The sequence below is a fragment of the Ochlerotatus camptorhynchus genome, unplaced genomic scaffold, assembly GCF_037179485.1.
Source record: "Ochlerotatus camptorhynchus isolate MF236.1 unplaced genomic scaffold, CSIRO-AGI_Acam_v1.1 ptg000361l, whole genome shotgun sequence".
In the NCBI taxonomy this organism is placed as follows: Eukaryota; Metazoa; Arthropoda; class Insecta; order Diptera; family Culicidae; genus Ochlerotatus; species Ochlerotatus camptorhynchus.
In genome coordinates, this window is record NW_027040849.1 from 2,876,498 (window position 1) to 2,890,831 (window position 14,334).

The 14,334-nt window shown below is 39.9% G+C and overlaps 2 protein-coding genes across 3 annotated transcripts in view; one reads left to right on the forward strand and one right to left on the reverse strand.

Moving 5' to 3' along the window:
- Window positions 1-12,424, reverse strand: part of Klp67A (Kinesin-like protein at 67A) — a 28,691-nt gene extending 16,267 nt beyond the window's left edge. For both annotated transcript variants that reach the window (XM_065231798.1, XM_065231799.1), the window contains exon 1: window positions 12,081-12,424. In XM_065231798.1, coding sequence (XP_065087870.1) covers window positions 12,081-12,170 — 90 coding nt within the window. In that variant the 5' untranslated portion in view covers window positions 12,171-12,424. The remainder of the gene's footprint in view (window positions 1-12,080) is intronic.
- Window positions 12,425-12,594: 170 nt separating this feature from the next.
- mRpS35 (mitochondrial ribosomal protein S35) lies at window positions 12,595-13,927 on the forward strand. Its single transcript, XM_065232018.1, has 3 exons — window positions 12,595-12,834; window positions 12,926-13,010; window positions 13,076-13,927. The coding sequence occupies exons 1-3, from the start codon at window positions 12,714-12,716 to the stop codon at window positions 13,857-13,859; spliced, it is 990 nt and encodes a 329-aa protein (XP_065088090.1). The 5' UTR covers window positions 12,595-12,713; the 3' UTR covers window positions 13,860-13,927.
- The last annotated feature ends 407 nt before the right edge of the window (window positions 13,928-14,334 follow it).

The following is a 14,334-nucleotide window of genomic DNA, read 5'->3' on the forward strand; positions in this document are numbered from 1 at the left end:
TCGTCGATGTCAGCGCCGTTACAGTTCAATGCCGTTATACGGCGAGCTCGATGGCAACGCTTCAATGAACACGCACGGACAACTCCCCACTTTCGGACCATCTCTCAACGAGGTAAGTCACACAGGTGCCTTCAGAAGAGTTGTTGCAGTAGTTAGAAGTTAACAAAACAGTTGAAATAACAGTTATCACCAACATGACAATCTTGAAATGTGCACACTCAATCTGCGTAAAATAGATGAAAGATTGTTATTTAGATGCTGTAATTATGTAAATAGGGGAAATGGCTCTAATGTTGGCCTATGGCTCTGATATCTGATATTTATCAATTTTATTTAGATGAACGCGTCATTGGGACGGTACTAATGGATATATTGTTTAAAACCCAAAAGTATTATGAACGTTTTATTCAAACACTATACTGCCTATAATCGCATATCAGTCCCATATGGATTTTCGTCAATTTTAAGATACTAATAACGCTATCCACTATTAATTGGCATCAGGGTTACTTCCACTCACTTCTCTATAAAAAATGTTTTTTTTTTCGGAATTATGGAATCATTGGATGCAATTATGAAAGTTTGTACTTGTCAGAAACAAGAAGAGGTTGGAAGGTATGCATTTTACACATAAAACCTGTCAATTTCGCTTTCAGTGCATCACAATCAGCGAATTTATGACTCGTGAGCGTTCACTCAGAGTGAGTGCTCACGAGTCGTAAAATCGTTGATTGTGACGCACTGAAAGCAATAATGTCAGGTTTTATGTGTCAAACACCTAGTTTACAACCTTATCTTGAGACTTACAACTACTAACTATCATTATAATATCTAATGATTTCATAATTCCGAAAAACAATTTTTTATAGCAAGTGAGTGGAAGCAAGCCTGATTGGCATCTACTTTCATGTTACGAGAAAAAACAACGGACTTTAATAATGAAAAACTGTGAAAACAAGATCAAGTCAGTTTGTCCCATCAAGCAAAGTAATCGCATATCAGTCCCATCATGAAATTAAATCGTCCAGATGTTAAGTTACAGTTTTGCTTTTTGAATCGCCATATTTTTCGCTGATATAATAAACCATGCAAACTGCATTGCTACTGATTATAACTTGACAAAATTATCGATTAATTTATAGCGCATTTCTCGCGTCACTTTTCAAAAGGTCCTAAGTAACAAATGTAAACAAATCGAGTTAAGCGATACAAGCTATTGCTTTTCTAGCATTGTATGTGATACAAAAACATCCATCCAAATTGACTTTGACTTGAAATGATGGGTACATGATTGTTACTTCGGTCATTCGGACTGCCTAACATGATTGCGCTCATTTTCTAAAGGCGGGGCCAATCTAAATTTAAGTACTCTACTCTAAATTCTGTGAAAGAGAATCTAGTATCATCTAGAACAAAACGTCCAATGTAACACTCATTGATTATGTCATTGAGAAAAATCTTCCAATGTAACATGTCCGATGGCTTGTGGCTTTTTTTTCTATATTGTAGCATGAAATTCAAAGCAAAATTGTGATTTTACCGTTTCTACTGAATTTTTAACGTTATTATTCACTGACTACATTAAAAATAGTATTGCAAAATGCATTGCTTCTAAACAGTTAAAATAATAATCTGTCGAACTTCAACTTCAATTTTCTCAAAATGGTGGATATTGGTCTATTTGAAAAGTGACGAAAGATTTCACACCAAATTGGACTAAGAAACACGTTTTTATTATTAAAAAGTGTGAAAAAAGTGCACGTGTAATCGTTTTAGTGTCTTCGGTGCACTTATTCATGATGCAAACAACAAGTGCTCTTGAGGTCTTCAGAGCACTTGTTGTTTGCATCATGAATAAGTGCACCGAAGACATCAATTTAAACTAGGTACATGTGTACTGTTATCACATTTTTTTCATTTTTGGAGAAGTCAAATTTTCAATGCAAGCAGTAATACTATGATTTTTTTAATTTTTAAACGGAAATTGCACATCTTAACTTCAACTGCCATTTTCTCAATGCCTACTTTTTCCATACACGGTAATCACAAAATACCCAATAATGACTAAGGCATTTTCAAGGGAAACTGGGACTACCCATTAAATAAGTAAAATTTTACCCATTTAGAGTAATTACAACTACAAAAATAAGTAGTAAGTATTATAGACACTGTATGTCTTATGCTGCCAAACGAACTGTCAAAAAGTGTAACCAAACGGATAGAGTCGGTGTATAATGAGTCACGCCAAGAGAAAAACAGTTGAACTCGCATCACGGTTTTCGAAAGATTCCAATTCTTTTCACTTGGCAACAGAGGACTTCTACAACAACTTCAAATGACTTCTAGCGAGAGAAAAAATACTGCGGCTGTAGTAAATCATTATACAGTGATTTTGTCAAATTATCTTAACAAAAAATAGTAGAAATTCTCATTACTAATCATTACCGAGCGTATCCCATGACAATTTAACGCTCACTGCGTGTTTATGCTCATTTCTTCGATTATATTTTATATTTTATTGCAATACCTTTCGTGAACCTTTCATAGCATCGTAATGTTTATTTACTTTGCACGATAGGTAGCCGCTTTGACAGTTCAATAGGTAGACTTGGCTTCACTCTTGGCGTGACTCATTATACACCGACTCTACAAACGGACTGTCATCCTTTGGTTTGCTTCAAAGCAACAAGTATTGTGATCTAGTGTTGTTTTGACAAAAAGTAAAATATAAACAAAGAGGCGAACTCAACGGCGCGGGTGGTGTAGTGGTAAGCGTGATTACCTCTCACCCCAGCAGGCCTGGGTTCAATCCCAGTCGGCGCCGCCGGGATGTTCTGAGGCATAACATCTCTGATCACGCCTTCCTTCGGATGGGAAGTAAAGCCGTTGGTCCCCGGTTCATGAGTTGATGGGTCGATAGGTAGGGTCCAGGTGTGGGAGCTGCCTTCCTGGCACGTCGGTAGCATTGGTGCTCAGCACGGAAAACAAGATCGACGGAAAAAACAAACCAAAGAAAAAAAAAAAAAAAAAGAGGCGAACTCCTAGTAAAATTTTGTCTCTCTCAATGTAAGTTTTTCCAACACATTATTTGTACGCGGCTGGATTTGTGATAGTGAAAAGGTTCCTCTCTCTCAACAGGATTACAGTTTCAACTTCCACTACGGTTTGCGTTTACTCTACCCAGCTACATGTTTTAAAACAACATCCGGCCACTGGCATTTGAATCTCTGCTCTAGATTCATCAATAAGTTTCTTGAATTGTTTTTTTTTTCAATTCCCATGGGAAACGTTCCCAATCACCTGTCTAAATGAGGTCCATCTGCCAGAAGCAAACATTTTATGGGAGTGTCAACAGTACGGTAGGTATATTTTCAAATTAGTAGGAGCCTCTATTTCATCTTTCACAATTTTCCAACTGATGATATACGACGACGACTGAAAAACGTACGATAGAGCACGGTAGATACGACGACTGAAAAACGAGTGGGGGGGACATTATTGGAGTACTGGAAACCGTGGTTGCTCCGTAGTGTTGGATGATTCTTGGATGCAAATTACATTAACATCGAAGCAAGAAGCTGCTGTTTGCACAATGCTTCAGTAACGGCGATTGACTCGAGAACTTTAGCATTGCCGGCAAAGGATGATACGCATCAACACTTCAATGAACTGTGTTACATTTTGATAGAAAGGAACTGCATCCTTAATTTTTCGTGTCTTTCCGTTGGTATCGAAGTAGAGGTCACTGGCAAGAAAATGTATCTGAAAAAAGTAGAAGGGTCTGTGTCTAGGGTCACGAACGGAAGCTTGACGTAGGACGATAGTGGACGGAACAAATGTGAACATTTAGTTATTTTAACTGATCAATCATCAATTATCTTAACTCTTTCCGTTTTTTATTTGTAAGCGTATGAAATTTGTAGAATTTATTTCAAAGAGAAAGTTGATGAAGAGAATCCAAGGGACTGTCAACTTGAGTATTTTCGATTCATCTACCCGACTTTAAAAGGTGTATTTTGTTTTTTTTTTGTTAATTATGAATTTTTAAGTTTTGTGCATTTTGGAATTAAAGTGTATTTAATTCACCCCTCACAGGATTTCCTTCCGAATTATATGAATGGGGCGGGGTGCAGAATATGTAAAAAAAAGGAGGGACTTCGAGAGATTGAACTCGTGAGAGCTAATTTTCTCACAAATTTAATTTTATTGGCTTTCTGGGGACTGAATATACACCCAAAGCGAATTATTCCCACTTTTCTCAAATTCTATATGGATTTTTAACACTTCCTACCAGCGTGTTCTGGAAAATGGTCGGACGATGATTAATCTCACTAATACATTCGGGCCTACAATTCCACACCTTATACAGAGACCACGTTGAGCCTTGATAGCTAGCTGCTTGCGGGAACTGATGACCTTGACAAATGTCCAAATAATACTCTTAACAAATTTATGGTGGTCCATACCAAGGACCATTTTGTAGTGATGGTTGAGTAATGCTGAGCTGAGTACGACGAGCTACTGATTCCGATCTTAGCCTAGCGGTGGGACTTCTTCCTCCTTCTCTATGGTTGCTCATATGAGCTCTGCAGCTCGCTGCTTGCATGCAGCCTTTCGTTGTTGTTGTTCAAAGCACTCCTGCTGCTGCTGCTGCTACTACTGCTGCTGCTGGACTGGACACCACCACTTACGGTGATTGAATGAGCACCGATCAGTGGGACCGCATCGAATTCGATTTTTAAGTCTGTGTTAGGGAATGCGCTGTTTTCAGACATTTGGTGATAATTTTGAACACCATTGCAACAGTTGGACATTTGGTATTTTTCAATAGTGACCTATTGAAAATTAACTAAGTGTTCATTTTAGCAGATTGGTAGATAAATTTCCAATCGTTTGGCTTGTTTATAATTAAAATCTATCTGCTATTGGTCGAAACCTGACCTCTTTTCGTAATGCTGTGCATTATGGTTTTTTGAAATTGCGTGGATTCTATAGATCCTGTGGAAAAATGTAAACTTTGCGGGAGGCGATGTCTTAACACTCGAAAGCAATTTTGTGAAATATGAAGTAAAACAAATCCTTGCTAGTTCTGCATGATGATTTTGTTTGATTTTATTTATTTGTAAAGTCGCCGGGAAATACCAGCTGGCGATTTGTTTTTTTTTTATGATAACTCCTTACTTGAAAACAGGCTGCTTTTTCATGGTATACAGTGTGATAATTCAATAATCAATAAATTATCTCAACATTTAGTGGCAAACCATTCATAAATTTTGGTAACATTCAAAAAATTCTATAATCTTTTCGACGTCACTACAAGGGTGATTGATTAAACGAAAGAAACGAATCGTGCGGAATGAAAGCCGAGGAAAAACTAATTGCACCAATATAATCAGGCCTACAATTCCACACCTTCTATAGACAGGTTGAGCCTTGATAGCTAGCGGCTTGCGGTAACTGTCCAATATCCAAATAATACTCTTTAACAAATTTTTGGTGGCCCTGAAAAGGACCGTTTTGTAGTGATGTTGAGTAATTCTGAGCTGGGTGTTCAACACGGATGAGACTGTCGAGCTGTACATAGTTTGGAGCAAGGGTGACACGCTTGGCATAGATGACCGACCCGCAGCGACTCACGAAGAGCTACTGATTCCGATCCATAGCATAGCGGTGCAGCTTCTTCCTCCTTTGATGGTTGTTATGTGGGCTCTGCAGCTCGTTGCTTGCAGGCAGCCTTTCGTTGTTACTGGCGAACAATTTTCCACGCCACACGCCGAAAGCACTGCTACTGCTGCTACTAATTTCGACGACCGAACACCACCACACAGTGGTGTGGTCGTTGGGAGCGTGTGGTTCTGAGTATGGCGATGAGTGTGCAAAATATTACGCAATTCCATCCTCCCTATTCGCACGCGCCCGAGGATCGGAGGCGAATGCCACTTCGACTTGTTTCGTCTACTTACTACTCTCTGACGACTGTGCTAGGGAAGCAGCATATGCATGTAGGTAATTGGTTGATTTGATAGTTAATTCGACGCATTTGAACAATGCTGGACATTTACCAGTTTTTCAATAGTTTCTTGTTGAAAATCAACATTCGGAAGCGTTGTTATCGATGCGTAGCCATATTTCTGATCGATTGGTGATAAAATTATTGAAATTGGACCAGGGGCAGCTGAGTTATTAACGTTCAAAATCTTTCTTAATTTGTTACATGTTCCATTTTCGGTTTTCACAAAGTGTACCCCCATATAGAAATCAAAGACGTAGTCCTACGTCAAAATTCGCTTCAATTAGCAATGACGAAAACATAGTTTATTTTTTGTACTTACGCTACACATCCGATGACTTCCTTGTAGTTGAAAGCTATCCGGAAGGCCACAGAATGCTAGCCAAATCTGTCTGATGGTATCCTTTTTCGGAAAACGGAAGAACCCCACGGAATCTACTTCACATCGCGTGCTATTGCCGCAATTTCGGTGAGCGCAATTCATTTTTACATAGCACTTTTATTTAACAGCTTCTATGCACGAATGGAATCAAAACAAAAGCAAAGGAAAAACAAAAACAAAAATCTTTTTCTTGGCTTATTTAGCTGCTCCCTGAAAGTTTGAACAATTTCAAGTGATGCAAGATTTATTTTTCAAATTAATGATATTTATCAGGACTACCAGATTGCATGATTTTACATTGTCCGGTCTATATTATACATTGTCCGGTCTATAAATATACAGTTGGAGCGTTCGGTATCTATTCCGTGTTTTCTTTGTCCGCTCAATCGTCTAAAGGTAATCAAGTGAGATACAGTGCAAGACAATCTAAAATTAATTTCCTCGTTCACATCCGAAACGATCCAGAGTTTGTGACCAAACCGGGAAGTTCCATCGGTGGTAGTGCGTGAGTTATCCTATGGACTGTTTCGTAGATACGTGTGTCCGAATCCATAAATTCGTGAAAGTGGTTAAAGTGCGTTAAGAGATAGCACTGTGAAGATCAGTGCTACTGCAGTGAAATTTCGTTTTCCCAGAATTGTGGCTCCGTTTGTTTGAAACACCGGGTAGAAAAACCTCCAGTGGCCGGCAATTAGAGCCCACGCTCGAACATTGGTTGTATATAGTTGTGCCTGCAACAATAAGTGGTTTCCTCAAGGGGTAAGTCACTCAGCACATTATGCCGAAATTATATTCTACACAGCTTGGGCACATCCATCGGCACATTTTCGGCATACCTTCGGCACAATCTCGTCATTCAAGTTGTTCAGAACATTACGTGCTGTTTGACTGTATGTTCAGGAACATCTTCTAAAGGGCGAACACGAAATTATTGCGACACATTCAACAGGGCATAACTTTTTTACCATTGGGTAAAAATCAACCAAATTTTGCACACTTTCTCATTGATGTGTATTGTGTACATGCTGTCAAACTCGAAGTCGTGTTTTTCGATTCAACGAGAATGGAGGTGAACCAACGCGAGTTGAGAGAACAAATTCTTTCCAAACACCTAGAATTTCCTGACCTGTCGCACTGGCAGTTGGGAAAAATGTTGAACATTCACCATTCAACCAACAATCAATACGAAACTAACGATTTTAAATTGGCTCACCACTTTAGTAGCCTATTGGTCCCAAGCAAACGATTAACGTACCCTATTCTAGTCGAAATTCTAGTACTACGCAATGTTTGTTTTGATTCGCTATGAAAGTTTGACAGATAAAATAAGGGGTTATTGGTTTTTCCTATGTTTCGAGGGGTGATTCGACAAGCTTGGGACCGAAGATAGTACCAGAGGTGAGCCAAAAAGTTGAGCACGTTTCTTTGGGACCTACTTGTCTTAGAGTTACCTCTATGATTCAACCGTCTCCAGAGTGTTGAAGCGGTTCCAGGAGCGGTTGACGTTGGACCACGGCAAAGGAGCTGGAAGAAAACCGGGACCGGAGAACAAAAAGACGGAGGGAAAGGTGAAGCGGATGATTAAAGCAAATCCCAACGTCTCAAGCCGTGATTTGGCTAAAAAGATCGGCATGTCGCAGAGCTACGTCCAGAATGCAAAGAAGAGAGCTGGACTACATACATACAAGGTACAGAACTTCCCAAACCGCGATGAGCGGCAACAATCGACGGCTAAAACTCGGGCACGGAGGCTCTACGAGAAGATGCTGACAAAATATGGCTGCTGTGTGATGGACGACGAAACGTATATAAAAGCCGATTTTAAGCAAATTCCGGGGTTGGAGTTTTTCACCGGCAAGAGCAAGTTCGATGTGGACGACAAATTTAAGAAGAAGAAAATGTCGAAGTTCGCCTCCAAATATCTCATTTGGCAGGCCATCTGCTCTTGCGGACTGAGGAGTGAGCCTTTCGTGACAAAGGGCACAGTAAATGGCGAGATCTACAAATCTGAGTGCCTCGAGAAGCGCCTTTTGCCGTTCTTGCAGCAGCACGACGAAGCTCCGCTATTTTGGCCAGATTTGGCATCATGCCACTATTCTAAAAGTGTCCTGGAGTGGTATGAGGCCAATTCTGTCCATTTTGTTCCAAAGGACATGAATCCACCAAACTGTCCGGAGCTGCGCCCGGTGGAGCAGTACTGGGCAATAATGAAGCGGGAACTTCGGAAGAGCAAGAAGACAGTCAAAGACGAGAAGGACATGTTAAGAAAATGGAAAAAAAAAAAAACTGAGAAACTGGTACCGGATGACACTGTAAAGACCTTGATGGAGGGCATCAAGTGAAAATGCGTTCAATTTTACACTCAAGGCTCCATCGATTAACTTTTCTTTTGATTTTTGAAGTAAATATATGTATAAAACTACCCTAAAATTTTGGTTTGATTCTAAACATTATAAGAAAATTGGCATGACATTTTCGGTGTCGCAATAATTTCGTGTTCGCCCTTTAATTGAATATATCAGAGGAACTCAGACCACCAGTTCTCTTATAGATCTAAATACGAAATGTAGGTTCTAGAGTGGGCTCAAGAGAAAGAGGCAGTTAACCAGAACTCATTAGTACCCTTAATTCTAACTAAACAAACTAAAGAAGTTTATTCATCAAGCTCTATAGTCGGTGTTCAACAATGCTACCCACCGGTTCCAACTCTTTCCGGCCGAAAGGCTAGGTTTCTGGTCTGCCTTTGAGGGCATTATAAAACACTAAAACACAGGACTTTTATTACCCTATGGATCACAAACCACTGGAATTTCGCACACCCGCCACTTCCCGCGTCATCCTCAATCCGATTTATCCTTGCGATTTCAAACCAAAGCATTCAAGGTGTCAGAAATACCGGGTTACCGGGATGGGTATTTTACTAACAATCGCAGCTTGCTCTATGACCGGCACAATCGGCATACTTGCGGCACACTGACAAAAAAGATGACCCAAGATTGATGTGAGGAGTGCGCATGTCGATTTCCATACAAACTGGTCAACTTTGACATGATGTAACTTTGTTAACTTATGATCAATTGGGTTCTTTAAGGATATTGAGGTAAATGTATATTCGTAATCTGCATTACAAATGGAACCCAAACCCAAAATTTCATAAGTTTTGGTACACTGGAACTATTTTAAATAAGTACGGTTACATTTACAAAAATCACCTTATTTGCGCCCCTTGGTGTCACTTTGTATGGCAGCGAGCTGTCAGTTTGTCAGTTTAGTGTCAAACTGTGAAGTTATTATTTTGCTTTAAATCTTGATTTAAAAATCGAGATGAAAGTGTGTGGGTTCGAAAAAAAAAATATCGCAGTGCTCAGAAAACGAAGCTCTTTCAGATGATATATAAAAACGGATATATTTTTTAAAATTAAAGAACCCAATTGAGCTGAAACCACCGACAAACCGACATGAATGACCATACACGGCGAATGAGAACGACCCAAATTTGAGCTTAGTTCACTCATAATCGCCAAAAGTGCAGGAACTGATGTAAAATTTGTCTCATGGTTTCCTGTGGAAAACTTAAAAAATCTGCCGGAAAATGAGGAAATTGACGGAAATTTTATTCAGTCTCGGAGTAGTACCAATAGACTGAGTGAATCCAATCTTTACCTTTCTCAAAATCGAGAATTTTTCCCTGGAAAAGCCTGGAAAAACCTGGGAAAACATGAGGCAAATTTACTCATGGCTGAGTTCCTGCACTTTTGGCGATTATGAGCGAACTAAACTCAAATTTGGGTCGTTCTTATTCGCCGTGTAGCAAAAACAATAAAATTTCTAGCCATAGCACATTACTGACATCTGGCTCCGTGTTCGCGGGAAATATGTAGCTAACCCATGAACCCGCATGCAAAAAATATGAATTGGTTCGTGTCTGATCTATTCTGGACAAATTATTTTTATCTATACCAAAAAATCCTATGGTTTTGACAGTTCGGATCACTGCACGGTAATCGCAAAAAACTCTTTTATGACTAGAGATCCTTCCTCAAGCGGTGCCGGTGGTGTAGTGGTAAGCGTGATTACCTCTCACCCCAGCAGGCCTGGGTTCAATCCCAGTCGGCGCCGCCGGGATGTTCTGAGGCATAACATCTCTGATCACGCCTTCCTTCGGAAGGGAAGTTAAGCCCTTGGTCCCCGGTTCATGAGTTGATGATGGGTCGATAGGGTGTGAGAGCTGCCTCCTGGCGTCGGTAGCATTGGTGCTCAGCACGGAAAACAAGATCAACGGAAAACAAATCAAAGGAAAAAAAATAGAGATCCTTCCTTTTTCTAGAGATGAACAAGCATTTAAAAAATATGCAAGGAAACTGTTGATGAAAATCATGATTCAATAGTTTGATTTTCAGCGCGTGCACTCAGTGAACCAGCGCGACTGCTGCAAGGTTAAACTAAATATCCCCAGATAACAGCGATCAATCAAAGAAGGAATCTAGTACATTTGGCATAACGGACATTTAACATAATTCAGTGCCAACATTGCAAAGGGGCGTAATTGCATTAGTAAACAATGACTTTAGCCGTCGATTTCTCGCGGATAAAAGTTCACTTAGGAAAACTAATGACACCAACTAACAGGTAGAGGAATTTTTCTTCTGCAAGCTAGCATTGTTGAATTGGAGGGGTGAGCTTTTATTTGCGAGATATCGACGGCTAAAGCCATTATTTACAAAAGTAATTACGCCCCTTTGAAATGTTGACACTGAATTGCTATTATTCGATATAATTTAAAACCCAAGGGTTAATTCACAATCTATGATTATTCCTTCTTTTAATTGCTGCTCGTCTTTTCGAAATATCCACGTTCTTTCATGGTATTTAAGGGCCTTGGCAGAACTGCTCATGTTTGAAAGAAGGAAAAATCTGCTGCAGCAATATTAGCCATAACTAATACCCAAACCCAAACATATTCTATGCGTTCATGTTTTGTGTTCAGAAGATATTTACGAAATTATCTTTTGCAATATGCACCTTAAGTTTTTTTTCTTAAGGTGCAACTGTACATCAGATAATTAACTTTTGTATTTCACATATTGATAACCTACTCTCTTAACTTCTCAGCAAAGAAAATATTATTTTTCATCAAGTCGCCATGACTTCAGTTTAAATGGGGCAATAGTTTGACAATTGAACCGTTAAAACAGTTTGTTGAACTTTTCTACATTTAAATCATTTAGGGCACTAAGTTGCTAAATATTTATTTGTGAGCTAACTGCAAGTTGCTGCACCTGCAGCAAACTTCATTTTAAGGCATGGAAACTTAACTCTTTATTTGTGGTATAGATCATTAGTAACCTAAAAACTGAGGTGGGATTTTATATGGCAGTATTATGGTAAAAATAAAAATTCTATTACTTGGAAGGACTTTAAAGTAAAAATGATTTGAGGTTTCCTGAGTGTTATTTTGAGTCACCCTACTAAACAATAATATTTTAGTAGAAGTAGGGAAAGCTATTATGACGTATTGCACAAGTTTATTTACAAAAAAAGTCCATAGCAAAACAAATGCAATGAGAAATTGTCTTACAGCGTTATAGCATAGGTAAAAAACAAAGAAAATTTGTAGCTTATGGAAAAGTACTGTCGTGTCGTGACGTTTGGCTATTGATCCCGTTAAATCCAAACGCGCTCACATACCTTAATGATGTTTCGTTGGTTTTGCTCCAGTTCCCGCCGGTTCAAGGGCCGAACCCGAACCGCCACCCTGATATTCTGGCAATCTGCCATTGTTTTTTTAATTTTCCGCTGATTCAACTGTTGCAAGGGATTCTCCACCAGCAAATACTCCCGTTCACCGCTTCCTTTGATTTATCACTGTTTTCACACTTCCGGAACCGAACCTAGAAAGCCAACCGCCGCTGCCGAACGAACATCAACAGTAAAAATAAATTTTAATCCGAAATAAACGTGAAATAACCCGAAACGACGGCAGTTGCCCACCGACCGGAATGACCGTTGTTCTTGTTTTGCTTCCCGGGGTGGTGCTGGTGCAGTGCGCGTAATAAGTGAAAGAAAAAAGAAGAAAAATCGAAAAAAGCTTTCGTTGAATTTTAACTTTTAATGAACTGCTTTATCGACCTGTCGAATTGTCATATAGTGCAGCACTTGTATGGTTCCTATACCTATCATCATCAAGAAAGTATAGTGCATCAAGAAAGACCGTGTGAAGTTCTCTGCGGCATGATGTAAAAGTGTTGTGTGATCAAAACATTCGAAGTTATATTTTTCGGAAAATTCTAATTATTGCGTTATTTTTAATTGTTAATTACAATGGCTTCAATTACCCGATTGGTGGGGAAGCCAGTACTACAATTCCAGGTTCGGATTGTAGGCTCTCGATGGCAATCTACCCAGCAGGAGCTGGACACTAGAAAGCATGCCGACGATGAAGGTAAACTACCAGCATAATAATTATTGTGTTTTTTTGTTGACTGATTTTAGTCAGGCATCACAAATTTCCACTAATAAGCTTCGTTTTGTAGAATTTCGGGTACTTAATTTCAAGCAAGTTAAAGCCCAGCGGATAGTTCGGCGCAAAGCGCCCAAGTTGGAAGTGCCACCACCAAGGTAAGTCGATTTATTTATGCCCGAAAGGTAAGCTTAATTCACATTCCCTGCATTACGTATATCAGATCAAATCAGATGGCCACCGATCAGGACTGGGGCGCCGTTTGGCCGGGTCCGAAAACCTTCAATCCCTCCACGGTTCCTTTACCACTACGTCAGGGCTACACTATGAAAAAGCACCAGGTTCCACCGGGCAAGTTCGCCAATGCCGAACTGATGAAGATTCCGAACTTCCTTCATCTCACACCGCCGGTTATCAAGCAGCAATGCGAAGCATTGAAGCAATTTTGCAATCCCTGGCCAAAAGCGCTCGACACCGAGGAGAAGATGAAGCAACACTTTCCAGTGGATTACATCTCGACCGACTATTGTCACGCTTTGCCGACCATTCGCAATCCTCTATCGCGTATCGTTACGGTTCAGTTGAAGGTCGATACCCTGAAGCTGAACAAGCACGCTAAAGATAAGTTCCTACGGTTGGTGGGAGAGCGATACAAGCCGGACACGGATGTGTTAACCCTTGTGACGGATCGCTGTCCGTTGAAGAAGCAAAATTACGACTATGCCTTGTATCTGTTGACGGCACTGTACCACGAGTCCCATGTGGTTGAACCATGGGAGGAGACGAAAACGGAAGCCGATATGGAGTATTACGATTTCCAGCGGAATCGTGCCAAGGTAAGTTCGGAATCGATTTTGAATTGGGGTAAAGCCGACGGAGAACAGCGAGTGGATGCACCGGCGAGCTATGCCAATTCTGTGGAGCAACTGTTCAACGAAGGTGAAAATGAGTACAACTTGCAAAAGTATAAGGAACAGACGGTAAGGTTGTTAGGATTTGTCCAGTGAGTGCTTCTAATGGGGGTTGCTTTCTTAGATTTGTTTCGAACTTAGGAAATATAACATAAGATACAATTTTGATTCTATTCACTTGGTATGCGATAATTTCACATTAGTAAACATATTTATTGCAAGATATGCAAGGAAAACATTGTAGTGATAACTTCGATATACAAAAGGTGAAATTTATTATAAAATCTATATTCGAAATTACCTTTCAGTCACTTGCGTAAGCATAGAGTTGATAGTTCCGTTAGAGTACGGCAGTGTGAAGATTGCATATAGATATTAGAATAGCGAGCTAGGACAACTTTTAAGGAACGTACAAATCGGTTTTTTCATCTCTCTTTACCAAACTCCCCCTTTGGAGAGGGATGGTGAGGGGTGTGTCCCCCCCCCGCCACCACTGGCAAAAAGAGATGAAAACCGACCCGTTCAAGTACCAACTGTGAGTTTGAAACAGTTCTACCGATTTTTACCGCAC